Source organism: Muntiacus reevesi, chromosome 13, assembly GCF_963930625.1.
Source record: "Muntiacus reevesi chromosome 13, mMunRee1.1, whole genome shotgun sequence".
Classification (NCBI taxonomy): Eukaryota; Metazoa; Chordata; class Mammalia; order Artiodactyla; family Cervidae; genus Muntiacus; species Muntiacus reevesi.
The window spans coordinates 9,402,621-9,421,231 of record NC_089261.1 but is presented as its reverse complement, the minus strand read 5'-3'; the positions used below and the strand labels follow the sequence as shown (position 1 = coordinate 9,421,231).

The window sequence follows — 18,611 nt, the reverse complement described above, 5'->3', positions numbered from 1 at the left end:
ACTAACAGGTTGACAGTATACAAAACAGTCTTTTTATGAAACAATACATAATGAAACCCATCATGGTATCTTCCAAAGCAAGATGAAATTGATCTTACGTTTTCACGGTGATAGATTTGAGCATTGGAAAAGCATTAAGTGCTTTCAACTCAGTAGAAAAGATCCCAGGGAATCAGATTCCTTCTTTGAAATAATCGTCCCCCAGTCAGAGTCACTTTGAGGCCGAGTAGCCTGTTTTCCTGCCACCCACGCGTGTGTTCGGTATGTCTAAATGTATATGTGATGACTCTTGAAAAAAGCCCCCAAAGACTTCCTTTGAAAACAGCCACAGTTGGGCTTCTCAGGATGCTCAGAGGTAAAGAATACATCTGCCAATGCAGAAAACACAGGTTCAATCCCAGGGTCATGAAGATCCTTTGGAGAAGGAAATGGCAACCCACTCCGTGTTCCTGCCTGGGAAATCCCATGGACAGAGGAGCCTGGGGGGCTACAGTTCAAGGGGTGGCAAAGAGTCAGACATGACCAAGAGACTGAAAACAGCAACAGCATAGTTCATGTTGTGACTTGACTTTTCTGAAGGAACTGGTTTGTTGTGGGCTTTTTTTTTTTAAACCCTCCTAATATTTTCCACTCTGCAGATTCGTAATGAATTAGAGAAACAGATGAACTGTAACCTGAAAGAATTCAAGGAATTTATAGACAACGAGATGCTCCTTATCTTGGGACAGATGGACAAGCCCTCTCTCATCTTCGACCATCTTTATCTTGTAAGAGGCACAGCGCCCGGCGGGGCCTGGCTCGGGGCGGGGGATGTAAATCAGACCGGGATTTATTTGGAGCTTGCAGCAATCTTGAGGGGGGAGAAACTTGAGTTCCTGGAGCCTGCGTCCTGACTTTTACGGGAACTCCCCTCTTGACCCTTTTCTCTGGCCTGCAGCCTACTAGTTTTCTCCCTGAGCCAGATGTTGGAGCCGAGGCTCCCAGCTGAGCTGCGGGGAGTTGTCTGAAAAGCTCTCTGGCGTAGGCGGCTGGCTGCCCTTTTCAGACACAAGCCACCTTCCCTCCTTCCTTGGTCACTACCAGAAACCCCCTCCAAATGGTCTGTGGGCTGAAGGAAAAAAAAAAAGCCCAGTTACTGAAGGGAGCATACACGCCTTACCCCAAATCAGGCCTCGGCGTCCTAAGACGTGAGAAAAGGTAGAGGAGGCAGCATTCCCCCGCCCTCCCTGCTGGTGCACACGGCTGCCCCGGCCCTGCTCCCAGAGCCCTGACACACAGCCAGCAGGGTCTGCACATCCATCGCTCCCTCCACCCCATCTCTCGCTCAGATTTGCATAAAGCTGTCAATCTCCATAGAAGGCACCTGGCACGTTTTCAAAGTCAGGGGGGCCGTAGAGGAAGACCGTAGACCCCTCCTTTAGTGAGGGGTCTGCAGGGCATGATGGAGACTGGAAACCACCCTCCCCCCTGCCCCCGCCAGCCACACACAGGTTCCCATTCCACAGCCTGACCAGCTAGATGCCTGGGAGCAATCCTTTTGGCCTCACTTTTCCTTCATCCTATACCTCAGGGCAGAAGGGCCTCCCCAGGCGGCTCAGTGTTGATTCAGGAGAGGAGGGTTTGATCCATGGGTTGGGAAGATACCCTGGAAGAGGAAATGGTGTTCTTGCCTGGGAAATCCCAAGAACAGAGGAGCCTGGCCAGCTACAGTCTATGGGGGTCGCAAAGAGTCACAGAGTCACTCTGAGTGACTGAGCAAGCACCCACATAGCTCCGAGGACCTTTACGAAGCTCAAGTTAGTGTGTATTTAAACACCGAGTGTGTTTCTGTAGGCACTCGTAGATGGTAGCCATGGTCAGAGCAGAAATCACTTCCTTGGGAAAGTTGAGAGAGCATATTGGCTGCTGAATATGAGAGATTATGAGAGAGCAATATGAGAGAACATATTGGTGACTGACTTCTCTGCCTGTAGGAAGTTATCAGTAGTTCCCCAAATGTGTATGTCATGCTGTATACTTAATGGAGTAAATATATGTTTAACATGTTTTTATATATTGACCTATAACACCAATCTATAAATATTTAATGTAGTATGTATGTAAACTGGTTACAAATGTGTGGATTTGAAGCCCAGATCTTGAAAGCAGTCCTGTCTCTACTCTTCTCCCTGCGAAGTGGGTTATCTTCCCTGATGGACATAAAGCCAGAGGCACCTCGGCTGGTCTCTCCACTAGGTGGTGATCACAGCCGTAGCAGAGCTCTCTTATTTTTTTCGGTGTGGCTCGGTGCTTTATGTCACTTTTTCCATGAGAGATACCAAAGGAATTTTTATATTTGAGCCTCTCCCTCCAGTATGAAAAATCCAGCTAGTTGCCCGCACACTGCCAGCTCCACTGGGGCCCTTGCCTCCGGAGGGTCCGCCCTCTCGGGAAGGGAAGTTTATAGGGAGACCACGAGGGTGCTGCTGCTCTTGTGACTCTGTGTCCATCACATTTCCGAAGAGCAAAGTGGTGTTTTTAATCTTTGGTTGTTTTTTTTTCCCCCCTTCTGTATTCTTTGCCTGCTTGGAAATGGAGGATTTGTTTTTTTAGAAAACCATTTTTAAAATACAAAGTTACAACGTGTGACTTCCAGGGAAGTCTGAGCTCCCAATGCAGGGACCTCAGGTTCAGTCCCAGGTTATGGAGCTAAGATCCTGTGTGCTGCACAGAGCGGCTAGAAAAAAACAGAAACATGATACAGATGGTCAGGAAACATAACGGGGCGTCCCTGATGGCTCAGCAGTAAAGAAGCCACCTGCAATGCAGGGGATGTGGGTTTGATCCCTGGGTTGGGAAGAGCCCCTGGAGGAGGAAGTGGCAATCTACTCCAGTACTCTTGCCCCTGGGAAATCCCACGGACAGAGGAGCCTGTCAGGTACAGTCCGTGGGGTCTCAGAGAGTCGGACATGACTGAATGACTGAATCACCACCAGGAAATACAAGTCTAAGGAAGAAAAAGCATTCTCAATTTCACTATCTAGAGGCAGTCACTGTTATACTCTGGAATGTTTATTTTTCTGTCTTTTGGGTTTTTTTTTTTTAATGCATTTATAATTTCTTAAAAAAGAGAAAGAAAAGGAAAGGAACCATACTACTTGATTCTGTAGTTTTGTATCCTGCTTTAGAAAACCCTTTTTCACTATGTGGCATTTCCCTGTGTCATTAAATACCCTGCAAAAATAGGATTTATTTCAGTGGCTCCATTACATGGATCCATCATCATTTGTGTTACTGATTTCTTCTTGTTGAACCCGTGGATGATTTCTGCTGATATGTTATTATAAATAACCGTAAATATTCCTGTACATACATTCCTGTGTGAATTCTGGGTGTTTCCTTGGGGTAGCCTTTTGTAAGTGGAATTTCTAGGTCAGAGGGTGGGAACTTTTTTAACATTGCCAAATACTTCCCAGAAAAGGTAAACCCATTCCTGCCTGCAGTGAGCAGCGTGTACAAGTGCCTTCTCCGGCCTGGGAGGTCAGAGGTCACTGCTTCTGGTGCTCGGGACCCTGCCGGAGACCTAGGAAAAGGAGGGGTGAGGGGGAGGGGGCAGGGTTTCCTGACCTGCCCTTCTCCCCGACGATGCCTTGAATTCTCCGGGGGCCTGCCTTGATACCGGCCTCTTTGAGTTGGCTTCCTCCGAGGCCAGGGGCTGTCGAGATTCCACAGCACCCTCAGGGCTAGCGCACACCGCGCATCCCGCAGGCAGCCCTGAGCTGACGTGCAACACTCACAGGGGTCTGTGTGATCTGTCCCCCAGGGCTCTGAATGGAATGCATCCAACCTGGAGGAGCTGCAGGGCTCAGGGTGAGTCTGCGCCCCTTGTCTTCCCTCATCCTTCCAGGCAGCTTAGACACTCAGCTCGGCCGTCCCGTCGAGGCCGAGCCCTGGTGCTGCCCACCCGCCCGCCCGGAATTGCCCGCACCCCAGTCTCCAACGTGGCTGCTGACTTGCTTGATTGGCATAGCTAAACCAGATGTGCTTCGAAATGCCACCTCCTTGAATAATTTGGGGGCTTTAGATGTCGCTGGGGTTTGGAAATGTGGTTGTCAGGGAGAATGATTCTAAGCCACCCTCGAACTGTACAGGGCAGCCTGGATACTGGGAGGGCCATGAGCCCCCTCCTACCGCCCCACTGCCCGGCAGGGATGCTGAGCATCCCAGTGCCTGTGAGCCAGTCAGCAGTGCTCCCGGACCACTCCCAGTTCTATCTGAGGTGGTACTTCTGAGCCTGACACCTGCAGTTAGATACTCAGTGTTGGCCAGAAACCTACGCCTCAGTCTGAGAAACGCTCGGCAGCAGGAATAAAAAAAATGTATAAATCTAGACCTTTAAGGACAAGTGTCTGGACATCTTTTTAAAAAACAACACAGCCACAAAATCACCATCCTGTATGTCTGACATGATGGCATTCTTGAATTACTGCATTTAAAAGTCAAGACTAAACAAATCTTAAAATATATCTTCAGAGCTACTGGTTAAGATGTGTTCTTTCAACAGAAAGGGATCTTGAAGTGGAGGGTGACCCTATCTATGCTTTATCTTGCTGGGAATAAATAAATGATTTTAAAGGTTTTTCTTTTTTTTCTAAAGCATTTATAAGTATTCTCTTATGAGATCTATTTGAGGTGTTTTCAAACTCCTGAAATTAATTTGGTCTTCCAGGAATGTAAGTATTAAGTAGAGAACTATAGAACCTGGGTTAACTGGGTTAGCAAACCCTCCAGACTATTTATTTATTTATAGCCTGTCTTGTTTGAAAAAGGATTTAAGGCAATTCCCAAGGGCATAAATAATGGATGGATATATTCAGTTTACTTAAAAGTGGAGACATTGGGTTTTTTTTTAAAAGACTCTGTATAATTATAACAGTTAGGAATTTTGAATCTTTAAGAGAGTTAAAAAATGTGTTTAAATAATACATATGATGAATTTCTAGAATTAACATTGCTTGACGATGCTTTGAACGAAACTTTCTTTTATAAGTTTTTTAATGCAGAAATTTGTTTTTTATCATAAACATATATTCTCATCATACAGAGGGCATTTAAAAGATACCAGAATGGCAACCCACTCCAGTATTCTTTCCTGGAGAATCCCATGGACAGAGGAGCCTGGCAGGCAGTCCAGGGGGTTGCAGTGAATGGGAGATGACTTAGCAACAGACTTTCACTTTCAAAACAAACAAAAAACCAAAAAAAAAAACCCCAAAAAACCAAACAACCCCACTATGAAATTCTGCCATGAAAACACAGATCTTTTATAAATGTGTATTTAATGTTTTCTCTGCACATTTTTTTTTTCTTTTGTGTTATCTTTTTTTTTTTTTGAAGGATAATTGCTTTACAGAATTTTGTTGTTTTCTGTCAAACCTCCACATGAATCAGCCACAGGTGTACATATATCCCCTCCTTTTTGAACCTTCCTCCCATCTCCCGCCCCACCCCCTAGGTTGATACAGAGCCCTTCTTTGAGTTTCCTGAGCAGTACAGCAAATTCCCATTGACTATCTAATTTTACTTGCGCAATTTTTTATTACTCTGTTTTTTTGTCTATCCTCATTCTGATTCTCCAAATTTGTTCTTTATCTTTTTATTCTCATTGCAGTGTTGACTATATTTTAAACGTCACTAGAGAAATAGATAATTTTTTCCCTGGCTTATTTGCGTACCATAACATCCGAGTCTATGATGAAGAGACCACAGACCTCCTCGCCCACTGGAACGAGGCATACCATTTTATAAACAAAGCAAAGTAAGTGGGCGGAGCAGCCAGAGAACCCAGGCTGGGGAAGAAGCCGACTAGCGGCCACGGGGCGGGCAGACATTAACGGGGACCCCAGACACAGCCACCTCCTGGCTCGAGGGCCAGCGGCACGCCGCAGTCCTCTGGTTGTAGAGCACAGTACCCCAGGCACCGGAAGGGCCAAGTCGTTCATCTTCTCTGGGGCCCCAAATGAGCACCTTCTCGCCCACCTGCCGTGCCGTTTGACCCCCATTTCATCATCAGCTCTGGCCCCAGGCACAGCTTCTGTATCAAGCGCACACTCTCAGGCGCTCTGCCCGTGGGGAGTTGCTGAGCTGGAGGAGAGAGGGGGGCATGCGGGCCAGATATGACTCAGAGGACCTTTGGGGCTGCTGCCCCGGGGGAATCTGCCCAGACATCTACTCGGACAAGTGCCTGGAGCTGTGGCCGCCTCCACCTGAGTTCGCTGGACTCCCGTTCACATAGGATGGGATCGACCCTCTGCCCTCAAGCCTGTCACCAGTGTCAGCCTGTCTTGTCCTCACCTTACCTTCCCAAGGAACTCCTCTGTCTCCCTGAAGTAGGACCAGCAGGAAGCAACTCTTGAGATGCTATCAAGAGACACCCATCCCTTCTGCTTTGTACCCCTCCAGCTCAGAGCTCCGTGATGTGGGACCAAATCTTAGTTCCCCTGGGTTCCCGGGGCGTAGACTTCAGCAGTCCAAAAAAAACAAACTCAGATCTGAGGATGAATTTCAAGCCTGGGGTAAAGGAAGCAAGCCTGTCCCCACCTGACAGGTGGGCTGCTTCTAATGTAAACAGGAGGCCGGCGCCCGGCCTCCTGTACCAGTAAACCCTCCCCGGCGCGGCCTCCCCGCCCCCCAGCCTGCTCCCCCTCGCCTTCTCGGAGCAGTGACAGCTAAAACAGTGGTGTTCCTGGCCCTGCCTGGACCCGTCCCGTCTCCTTACAAAAGACCTGTCGGCCCATCTGTTTCCTTTGGCTTCTTCCTCTGGTGGCTCCTTGACCCTCCTGTCTGCAGAGGCGCCCTCTCTCCTGGGCCCCTGGAGCTTTCAGTCCGCCGACCCCGTTTTTCTGCAGTAACCCACTCCTTGTCTCCATCTGCTCTGCAGATAACCCCTTTTGCTGCTGCCCAGTTGCTTCCTGCCCAAGGGGCTCTGGTCCTCCACCCCGACCCAGCCAACCCAGGACTCCTGCTTTGTCCCTGGTGGTGGCCCGATTCAGTTCCCTCCCTGCCAAACTTGGGCCTGGCTGGAGACTCCATCTCGATTTCCCATTGTATGCTAATCGATTTGGCAGCCAAGTTATTTCTTTCTGAGGGTCTGTGGACACCTGCTACCTTACCCTCAGGACCTCGGAGGGTTTGGGTAATGAGATAGCCTCAGGGTTTTTTGTTTTAAAAATATCTGTCTCACGGAACCTGAGAGAATGCAGCTGTGTAAGCTCTGCCCTCTCCCCCCGACCCCCGCCCCTGCCGCTGCAGGAGGAACCACTCCAAGTGCCTGGTCCACTGCAAAATGGGCGTCAGTCGCTCGGCTTCCACCGTCATAGCCTATGCGATGAAGGAATTCGGCTGGACCCTGGAGAAAGCCTACAACTATGTGAAGCAGAAACGCAGCATCACGCGCCCCAATGCAGGCTTTATGAGGCAGCTGTCTGAGTATGAAGGCATCCTGGACGCCAGGTGGGTGACCATGTGCCGGGAAGAACCGACCGGCCGAGCCAGGCTCCAGGAGCCCTACCACCCAGCCGCGCTCACGTCCGGGTCCAGGTTTGGCTTCCACAGCCAGAAATCCTGCCTCGGGGTTGGGGGGGTGGAGGGAGCCCGTCTGAGCAAAACAGCTATTGTTTGGGGTTTGATTAGCGGTTTCCAGGAGGGATCTGTGTTGATTGTGTTGGCACACACAGAAAGCTGTTCTGCAGCTGGAGGGAGCAGGGCACAGCTTCTGATCCAAGGCAGGACTCCCACGTGCAGCTCGGCCTGGGGCTGCCCCGTTTCCTAAGCATCTGCTCTGTGCCCAGCTCCATGCCAGGCTTCACCGCAGGGCAGCCCCAGGGACTGCAGGGGCAGACCTGGGCCCGCTGCCGCCAAGCTGGCAGCTCAGGCCTAGCTCATCCATCTGCCCTGGCCGCAGTCTCCTCTCCTGAGTTAAGAAGTAACCCCATTCCCCTGCCCTGCCTCCTCCTCCTCCCTGGTAGCTCAGTTGGCTGCCTGCAATGCAGGAGACCCCAGCTCAATTCCTGGGTCAGGAAGAGCCCCTGGAGAAGGGATAGACTACCCACTCCAGTATTCTTGGGCTTCCCTGATGGCTCAGACGGTAAAGAATCCGCCTGCAGTGCGGGAGACCTGGGTTCGAAAGATCTCCTGGAGAAGTCCACCCACTCCAGTATTCTTGCCTGGAGAAGCCACGTGGACAGAGGAGCCTGGCGGGCTACAGCCCATGGGATTGTAAAAAGTCAGATATGACTGAGTGACTTTCACTACCCCCTCGTAGGGTGGTTGTGAAATTTCCACGAGCACCATCTAGATGCTTCAGTAGACCCACCTCCTGGTCAGTGATGACGTAGCTGCTTTTTAATTCTCTTAACTACCACCACCCACCTACCTACCTACCCTGATGTGAGAAAGGTCTGCAAAGGACAGCTGCTGCTGCTGCTAAGTCGCTTCAGTCGTGTCCGACTCTGTGCGACCCCATAGACGGCAGCCCACCAGGCTCCCCCATCCCTGGGATTCTCCAGGCAAGAACACTGGAGTGGGTTGCCGTTTCCTTCTCCAATGCATGAAAGTGAAGTCGCTCAGTTGTGTCCGACCCTTTGCAATCCCATGGACTGCAGCCTACCAGGCTCCTCCGTCCATGGGATTTTCCAGGCAAGAGTACTGGAGTGGGGTGCCATTGCCTTCTCCTGCCAAGGACAGAGGATCCCTCATTTATGGGGAGTCTGGAACTGACACTGGAGGTTGAGGTGTCCCGTGTTGTACAGTCAGAGGGCGGCCCGGGAAGGAGGGGCAATCCCCAGGCCTGTCGGCCTCTGGGGATCCCATGCAGGGTGATCCTGCCCCCACGGAGGGGTCCACAGTGACCCCAGGTAGATCCACTCACTCTCCTACTCCTTTTCCGTTCAGTCTGTCCAAGGCCTCCCTGACAGCTGTTTCTGCCCAGCGCCACGGGGAGGCTGCAGGCTAAGCCCACCGGCTTCTTGGCCGCGTCTGAGGAGGCAGCGGGGGGTCTGGAGAATAGACATCCTGGACATCCTTCTGGACATCCCTGGGCTCCCTCACTGTCAGCCAGGGGGCAGCTGGACAGATGTCAGGCGGCGCTGGGTGGCGGGGATGGACGCCACTTGTGCCATCAGCGGTTTGCAGCCCAGCCAGGGGTCTCCAGGCCAGGTTCACAGCGGCACAGCATTTTGGTCTTGAGTCCCAGCCCCATCTGAGGGCCCTCCCGGCCTGGCCTGGCGCGCACACACAGAGCCGATGGCCATGAACGATCGCAGTGCTACTGAAGAACAACAGCAAGCCACGTGTTTACGTGGTCACGTGAACGTGTGTAAATTTTTACCAACTCTCTGCTTTCATGAAGTAGGAAAAGATTCAGTTTCTTGTTTGACAGAGGGCGAGGAATAGAGGCAGAGCATAAATGGTGTGACCAGGTTCGCCAGAGTGAGCTGGGACACTGGGGCCGTGATAGGATTTCAGGTCCAGACCCCTGTGTCTGCAGCATCCTCATCACGTGACAGAGCTGTTTATGTGACCATCCACAGATCACTCCCATGGGAGCCATGATGACTTAGGGTCCCAGGGCCTTTTCCATCATCCCTGAGTATCTCGGGGGTAAATGATCCCAGAGAGGCTTCACCCAGGTGAGCCCCTGGTGTCCACCCAGGTCTTGGGCTGCCCCCCCTGCCCCACCAGCTTCTCCCCGGGACCCTCTGGGCACTGCCCTAGGCTCACCTTCCTCTGCCCTTCTTCCCCCAGCAAGCAGCGGCACAACAAGCTTTGGCGCCAGCAGGCCGACGACAGCTGCTTCCAGCAGCCTGGGGATGACCCCGCGGGGCCTGGGGACTTCCAGCCAGAGACCCTGGACAGCACCCGAGAAGCCCAGCCCCCCTGCTTGGACGCCGCTGGCCCCCCGCCTGGGTTCCCGGGCAGCGGGGCACTCGGGGGCCCCGCTCTGCCCTGCTGCTTCCGGCGACTGTCAGACCCTCTGCTGCGGGCCCCCGACGACGAGACGGGCGGCCCTGTCCACCTGGAGGATCTGGAGAGGGACGCTCTGCTGGAGGAAGCCACTCAGCTGGCAGAGGCGTCCCAGCCAGCCAGACCACCCCCAGAAGGCCCCGGACTCTGCGAGAGGGAAGTGACGAAGAAACCAGAGCCTGGGAGCCCCCAGGCCCAGGGTGGCTCATCGCCGCAGGCGGAGGAGATGGGAAGGGAGGAGGCCCTGGGAGCTGGGAGGTGGGGGCGTCCCGCAGCCCAGCTCGATAACCTGCTCAACCGGGAAAACCTAAACAACAACAACAGCAAGAGGAGCTGCCCGGATGACTTTGAGGTAGGTCTGAGGGGTGCGGGGGTGGCACACACGCCTGCCACTTTGGTTCCGCCCAGGGGGCAGCCCTCCCCCATTTCACGGCTGCCTGTGGCAGCCCCTCGGTGGATTTCTGAGAGGTTCTGCAGGCCCTTGGGGATGCTAGACAGTGGAGGACCAGAGGCCCCCGAGGAATGTCTAAACACTGCTCCCTTGACCCCGTTGCCCTGTTGCTGTGTTAGGCAAGGCTTCTAAATCTTTTTTTCTTGCGTAAAATGTAAGACATATAACTTGTTACCCAGCTTTGATCTTTACCAGTGTGTGACTGTTCTTCATTTCATCTCACCCCCATACACTTTCCCACACCCCGAATTGTCATTGTTCAGTTGCTCAGTGGTGTCTGGCTCTTTGCGACCCCATGGACTGCAGCACGCCAGGCTTCCCTGTCCTTCACCACCTCCTGGAGGTTGCTCAGACTCATGTCCATTGAGTCAGTGATGCCATCCAACCCCATCTTGTCCTCTGTCGCCCCCTTCTCCTGCTTTCAATCTTTTCCAGCCTCAGGGTCTTTTCCAATGAGTCGGCTCTTCACATCAGGTGGAAACAAATCAAATCCCTGGTCTGCGATTCCCATCACAAATGCTTCCATATATATTGGGACCACAGTATCACTGCCACCTTGGGAAAATTGATAGCAATCCCCCAGTACCATCTTACGTAGTCTTAAAGACACGGTTGGTGTTTGAAACCCACCTCCGGCTGGTTGCCTTGTCGAGGCTGTGGGCACCCAAGTTTGGGTCTGTATCAGAGTCGTTCCCAAGCCGTCTGTGCCCTTCGCCACCTCTCTGCGGAGAACAGTCAGGTGATGGTTTCTCGGCGCTGCGCTCTGTTGTGCCAGACGTGCAGGGTCCGTCATCAGGCTGCAGACCCCAGACCCTTTCTGAAGGGGAGACCCGGTCATTGTGCCAGAAACGTGATTTCACTCATCCCCACGATGCTCTGAGGGCTTCCCTGGTGGCTCAGTGGTAAAGAATCCACCTGCCAGGGCAGGAGACCCGGGTTCGATCCCTGGTTCGGGAAGATCCCCTGGAGAAGGAAATGGCAACCCACTCCAGTGTGCCTGTCTGGGAAATCTCATGGACAGAGGAGCCTGGTGGGGTCACAAAAGAGTCAAGACATGACTGGGTGACTCAACAACAACAGCGATTCTCTGAGGGCGAAGTCACCCTGGTTTCCAGGTGAGATCAGGGCACTGGAAAGGGTCATTTGGTGCAGGTGGCAGAGGCAGGGGTTGAGAAGGGAGGCCCTTGGAGGTCCCACTCCTGGCCATGTAGCCAGAGGATTTGTCCAGGATCGTGGGCTCATAGATTCCAGGAAGTTCAGTGTCTGACTCGTCTCCACACCTGCATCCATGACAGTCAAGCAGGCTCCGGTTCTGAGAGCTCTCTGTCCCGATACCAGCTGAAGGGAGACCACTGCCCACCACCCTCCTGTATTTCTCGGTCTTCAGCTTGTACTGCATCCTCACCACATTCTTGTCCCTTTTAGCATGATGCGATCTTCGGGATCCTTAACAAAGTGAAGCCTTCCTACAAATCCTGCGCCGACTGCATGTACCCTGCAGCCAGCGGGAACCCCGAGGCCTTCGGGGAGCGATGCAAGAATCCCGGTGCTCCCGCCATCTGCACCCAGCCCACCTTCCTACCCCACCTCACGTCTTCCCCCGTGGCCAGCAGGTCCCGAGCTTTGGAGAAACTGGCCTCTGGCCCAACCGAAACCGCCTCCTTCCTACCACCAACAGGCTCGAGGAGGCCAGACTCCAGTGGTCCCGGGGCTGGGGCTGCCCTGGAGCCCCCAGCCAGCCTTCCGGAACCTTCGAGAGAGATTCACAAAGCCCTACCAAAGTCCTTCCTCGTGAAGAATTCTCACTGTGATAAGAACCCTCCTGGCTTGGAAGCAGCGAACGAAGAGTCACCACCCAAGAAAGATCCGAAGCCGGCCAAGGACCTGCGGCTCCTGTTCAGCAAAGAGGCCGAGAAACCCACGAGCAACAGCTACTTGATGCAGCACCAGGAGTCCATCATCCAGCTGCAGAAGGCGGGCCTGGTCCGCAAGCACACCAAAGAGCTGGAGAGGCTGAAAGGCACGCCGGCTGAGCCGGGGGCCCCGTGCCGGGACAGCGCGACCGCCATCCCTGAGGAGAACCCAGACTCGCCTCTGCCCGGCCAAGCCCCGGGCCCCGAGAAACCTGAGGCTGGCCCCCCTCTGCTAGAGGCAGCCCCGCTCAAGAGCCCCCCGCCCTTCCTCTGCCGCCCCGACCACGCCAGCCACTTCTCCAAAGACTTCCTGAAGACCATCTGCTACACCCCCACCTCATCCTCCATGAGCTCCAACCTGACGCGGAGCTCGAGCAGCGACAGCATCCACAGTGTCCGCGGGAAGCCGGGGCTGGTGAAGCAGTGCACGCAGGAGATCGAGACCCGGCTCCGGCTGGCGGGCCTCACCATCTCGTCCCCGCTCAAGCGCTCCCACTCCCTGGCCAAGCTCGGCAGCCTCAACCTTTCGACTGAGGACCTGTCTAGCGAGGCCGACGTGTCCACCGCGGCCGACTCCCAGGACACCAGGTTGAGCGAGTCTCCCCTCTTGCACGAGCCCCTGGCGGCCACCAGGAGTCCAGCCACAACCTCGAAACCGTCAGGGAAATCTGCCCTGGAAAACTTGAAAAGCCCTTTGTGGCCGGGCAAAAGCTGATGCACCTCTGGCTGCGTTTGGACTTGTGTGATCCCTCCCTTAGCCTCCCTGTGGATTTCTGGTCCACCCCTGCGTCTGGATGTCCCTTAAGCGATTGGCAGTATCCATGCTTTTCCTCCCCTTCTTTTTGCAGAGGGGAGAAAAAGCAACAAAATTACCGAACATACAGCACAAGAAGAGAGGGGTGAGCATGGGTGTTTGTGGCCTGGGATAAGCAGCAGCTGTCGGCCAGTAGACTCTGACCCCAAAGCGAGTGTTTCCAAGAAGACTCATGTTTTAAGAAGAGCATTTATATGGAGATGCGCATGCATCAAAAACCCCTCCATGCACAACCTGCGAACGAATAGCCTTGGTGTCGGCGTCAGCGTCACCGGGGCTCATCTTCACTCATGCAGGCCCTCGTGGGGAAACCCGTGGATGGCACTAGAATTCCTACCTCTGATCCTGCTGTGCGCTTTTTTTATTTTTTAAAAATCCAGTAACAACCAAGGCTTGTTCCAGGGAAAATGCTGTGTCAGAAAAGGTTTTTTTTCCGAAAGAACTTTTCTGTCGTTGCTGTCAGGACCCATCCCCCGCCTCCCCCCAAAAGCGTCGAGACTTTTAAAGTTGCCCACACCAAACACCACTACTTAAAGCGACAGGAAGGCAAAGACGCTGTCATCGAACCGACTCCGGGGCGCATGGAGGTCCTCTGAGCTTTGACTTCTGGTGCTGGCGTGTTGTCACAGCTAAGTGATGTGGGTCTGGCCAGCCCTGGAGGAGGCAGGGGGCAGTGTGTGTGTGTGTGTGTGTGTGGTCCTCGCTGTCGCCCCCATCTGGGGAGAAGGACCCACAAAGTTATCGTTGAGTCTCACCTGCTGCAGAAGCCCACATGGTCCTACGAGGGTTTCGAAGGCGCTTGAGCGTCTGGCGGGACTGGGGAGGGGTTTGGAGACATGGGTCACCCCGCCGGGAGCTCCGGCACTCAGGTTCATTAGGTCACACGTACTCAAGTCTGGGGAGGAAAAGGAGATGTCAGCATGAGAGACACTCAGTCACTCAAGGAACAGCTCGGCAGCAGCTTCTCCGATAAGCAGGACTGGTGGGAAGCTGCTCAGATGTTTACAAGTCGCCCCTTCCTGCGGTGAGAACGCTGCTTCCTGCTTCACCGCGTCTCTTCCCAGCAGGCCGGGAAGGCTTGAGGTACCGCCCGGCTCTGGGGGTAGCCCCTCTGAGGATCTTGAATGGAGGGACTCCTCTGATGTCAGCGGGCAAGACAGGATGTTAAAACATTTTGGAGAGAGAAAAGAGGTTGGTTAGATTTAATGCAGGGGTCAGCCAACCATGGCTGGGGTGTGTGGCCCCATGAGCTAAGATGGGTTTTAGTTTTTGTTTTTATCATATTTTCAAGGGGTTAGCCAAAAATTACCAAACAGGCAGCAGAGACCATGTAGCCTACAGAACCGAAGGCACTTTACAGTCAGGCCCTTTATGGAAAACCTTTGCTGAGCCCTGGTTTTACTTGAAAACCCAGGGCTTGCCCCAGGCCCTTGGGGAAGAAAATCCGGGGAGTTAGAAGGCCTCCCTCCTCTTTTGTCACCTCAGGCCAAACCTTGCCCTCCTCCCGACCCAGTCCTTGCCAGCCCATCCCCACTGTCTTTCTCCTGGGGTTGGGGGGCCCCTACTGGCTGAAACTTTCCCACGGTTGCAGCTTGCCCTCAGGCCCACCGGATTATTTCAGTGAAACTAGACATCCTTCAAGGGCCAGCCAAATTCCAGAAGTGGGTAAATGAGTCTCCATCTTACGTTGGTCCAAACTGGGCCTCTTGGAGCAACCCACGCAGAAACAAGGCCTTCAGAAACAAGGCCAGTCCATGTTTTAACTCGTGGGTAGAGCTTTTGCAAAAAACCCCCCTTTTTTTTTTTCCTTTTTAAGTTTATGTTATTTTACCTTATAGAAATTTGTTTTCCCACTGCTGTCAATTGGAATCACCTTAGATGATCCACTTATTCCAGAAAACCCAGTTGGGTTTCCCCTTCTCTCTCAGCCAAAACCGAGCGTGGTCTCAAAAAAAAATGTGTCAGGTTCAGTGTTTTGCCAAGTTGCATTTTATGTGGTGGGTCAATTTTTGTGTCAAAAAAAATCCTATAGATTTGATGATGACAAACTTATGTTGGTTTTTATTTTTTTAAAAATCATGCCCGGGTATGATATATTTTTGAAGACCTTCATTTTGAAAGCCATAGTTTTTCTTATCCAGTTAAAGGATATGAGGAGGATTATAAAGATGAGAGGGTCTCTGGCTTTTGGCAGAGTTATCCATTCATTGTCAGAAGTTAGTCTGTTAACATTGAAACTAGGGCCCAGGTCCCTACCATCAGAACAAAGTGAAGCCTTCTTGATGGGTAACATTCTAGCCTGGAGAAGAGGATGAAGGTTCTTCTCCAAGGCCCAGATCAGTGGCGTAGAAACCTATGGTGGATTGCTGTTTTAAATGTTATAAGACCAGAGCGTTCTATAAGGTTTGGGGGCATCTCGACAAAGACAGATGCATTAATAGTCTCTGAAAAGAAAGTTTTCACCATAAGCTATGCCTCTTCTTTACCAATGCTTTGTCTACGCTTAGCGGATGGGGGAAATTCCGAATATGGGTGGCAGAGGTTTATGCTGTGAAAGTCATGGATTTTGGTGACCAGCTGTCTTCATGGAATGCCTTTGTTGAACTAGGAAAGAACGAAGGTTTCTGAATCAGCTTGGTAGCCCATAAATTCAGCTGCGTTTCCTCTTCCCCCTCCACTACTTCCCACTTTCCTGCACATTCGAATGGCATGCCAGCAGGAGACCCAGCTTGTCTAGGTCTACCTCTTGCATTGACACATGGGGTCTTCTCAGTTGAGTTTTGTTGAGTCGAAGCCGGGAGCTGGTCACAGAGAGAGGAGAAACCGTGCTGCCCTCTGGTCGGCACGTGGCCTTGCCGATGTCCGTCTTTGTCCTGTGGCGGCGTGCGTCACCGCACGGACGCCTTGAGAACGGGGTTCCGGCCCGTGGCGGCGTGCGTCACCGCGCGGACGCCTTGAGAACGGGGTTCCGGCCCGTGGCGGCGTGCGTCACCGCGCGGACGCCTTGAGAACGGGGTTCCGGCCCGTGGCGGCGTGCGTCACCGCGCGGACGCCTTGAGAACGGGGTTCCGGCCCGTGGCGGCGTGCGTCACCGCGCGGACGCCTTGAGAACGGGGTTCCGGCCCGTGGTCTCCCCTCCTCCCTGGTCTCAGTGCAGGTGCTCGTGCCAGCCTCCAGGCTGCCAAACAGCTCTCAGCTGGGTGGGGGCACCCATTCCATCGGGCAGGAAAGTGCTCTGTCCAGCCCCCTTCTGCTCCACCCATCCCACCCTCTCCAGCTAAGAAAGCATTCCAGCCCTTTCTAAGCCTTTTCCCTCCTGGATAAGCCCAGAGAATGGATACCTAGGATGGAGCCAGAACGGCCGTAGAGTTAGCATCAGGGCAACCCTGTATGTCAGCCCTGCACTCAGGCCCCATCCCAGGGGCCTCTGCTCCCTAGTGAGAGGAAGTGCTGGCATCGCGTCGAGGTCACGTGCAGAATCTCACCCAAGGTGTCTGAAGATCAACATGCTGTCTGTCGCCCAGAAATGCTGCCCTGGCTTCCCAGCCAGCAGGGCTTCCCTGGACCCATGCGGGCAGCGAGGGAACCCCTTCCTTTCCAGCAGGGAAATTTAGGACATCCGGACAGCATGATGCAGGTTTGCATGTTCTTTTCCTACCCCCAGCATCTTGGCCAGACGAAGGTACTTACAGATCCCTGTGTTCAGCTATTTGGTCTTTTTATCATCTGCTCTGGAGAAACAAATGGCAACCTACTCCAGTATTCTTGCCTGGAAAATTCCATGGCCGGAGGAACGTGGTAGGCTACAGTCCATGGGGTCGCAAAGAGTTGGACACGACTGAGTGACTTCACTTTCTTTCTGCAGATGACTACCTGTGTGTGTGAGATCGTTCTGCATAGATACATATATTTGAGTCTATACATCTGTCACTTGAACGAGAGTATCAAGTGCGTTCCCCTTCCCCATCATCCACACACACGCCTCGTCACCCAGGCTGTGGAGCGGGTCACCTTGAATGGCCTGGCGCAACACCGTGCAGTGGATCTGGACGTGACCGCCTCGTTTTTTGTCCTATAGTAGACCCCCGCGACCCTTGCGGCACCCTTTAGAGCCAGACCCCAGTCCTCCCTGTTCTCTGTCGGCCATGCCGTGCAGGGAGATGGCCACTCCCTCCCTCCTCCTCGACACTGTAATCATTGTTTTACAATCGAGTGCCTTAATAATAGTTTACAAATACTGTGTATTTATGGGCAGCCGTTCCGCTTTCGCCTTCTGTGATTGGATACTTTGCCTTGTCCGCGGTGGTTGGCGCTGGGGCTGGAGTTTGCCTGCCCCATAGGTGGGCTGATCTGCTGGGCGGCCTCCCGCGCCTGCCCACAGCCAGGCCAGGGGGATCGCTAGAAGCGGTGCTGGCTGGCGGTCCCTATGGGCGAGGCAGGCGCTGTTTCAGCCGAGGGCCCGTAGTAAGCAAAGACAAGACGGGATTGGTAGGCCGACCAGCTCGGGCACCCTCTGGACCACCGCCCTGCCCCTCCCCTATACCCTGCCCACATCACAGCTGTTCTGTTCAGTAGACTTTTTGTTACCACCTCGACCCCCCATTTTCCTCTCTTTTGGTGTCCTGAGCCCTTTGCAACAACATGCAGGTACAGAGCGCCCTCCCCAGCCAGGAGCCCCCTCCCCCCAGGGCAGCCTGCCCTTTGGTTTTCAGAAGCTGCCAGTGGGTGCCAGTGTGTTGCATTATGATATCAATGATTTTTTTTTATTATATATTGTTTTTCTTCTTGGTTTTTTTATATTATATATTTAAAAGGCAGTATCTTTTGTACTGTGAATTTGCAGTAGAAGATGCATAATGCACTTTTTTTTTTTTTTTTTACTTCTGTTGGTGTGTACTGTATATAGTCTGTGTGCTTCTTGTGAGGAAAATAAACTTTTTCTTTATAAATGCTCGATGACCTCTGAACTTGTGCAAAAAAAAAAAATAAAGTAGAAGCCCCTCCAGCCCTGTCGAGACACAGCTGTGTGCTGGCCCCACGCTAAGCACCTGGACAAATGAGACCAGAGGAAGAACCAGGGGGAGAAAGGTCGGCTGCTGCAGGAGTTATCTTTTTCCTTCCTGTTCTTGCCAGCAAGAAAGAGCAGGCCCACTCTGGGTATACAAGGTGGTCACTTGTATACCAAAAGACCTGTCCTGGCTGCCCCCACCTTGGGTGGGACTTGAACCTGAGGGGTGTGCTGGAGAAATTCACCACCTTAACTGCTCACACAGAAGAGGGGTGGGGAGGGGGTGCTCATCGTGGCTAGCGGCCAAGATGGGAGCCCCAGGGGACCCCGGTTACCAGACACAGCAAAGGCTTACGCTGAGCTCAGGTCACAGTCCACTGCAGATCAGAGCTTTTGGTGGCTGTCCTCCCATGGTGTCTGAGC

General features: G+C 53.1%; 1 protein-coding gene across 1 annotated transcript in view; it reads left to right on the top strand.

The window, feature by feature from the left end:
• Window positions 1-18,109, top strand: part of SSH1 (slingshot protein phosphatase 1) — a 55,636-nt gene extending 37,527 nt beyond the window's left edge. The window contains exons 10-15 of the mRNA XM_065904114.1: window positions 639-767; window positions 3,803-3,849; window positions 5,651-5,797; window positions 7,291-7,491; window positions 9,784-10,354; window positions 11,879-18,109. Of these exons, the coding sequence (XP_065760186.1) occupies window positions 639-767; window positions 3,803-3,849; window positions 5,651-5,797; window positions 7,291-7,491; window positions 9,784-10,354; window positions 11,879-13,081 (2,298 nt within the window). The 3' untranslated portion in view covers window positions 13,082-18,109. The remainder of the gene's footprint in view (window positions 1-638; window positions 768-3,802; window positions 3,850-5,650; window positions 5,798-7,290; window positions 7,492-9,783; window positions 10,355-11,878) is intronic.
• The last annotated feature ends 502 nt before the right edge of the window (window positions 18,110-18,611 follow it).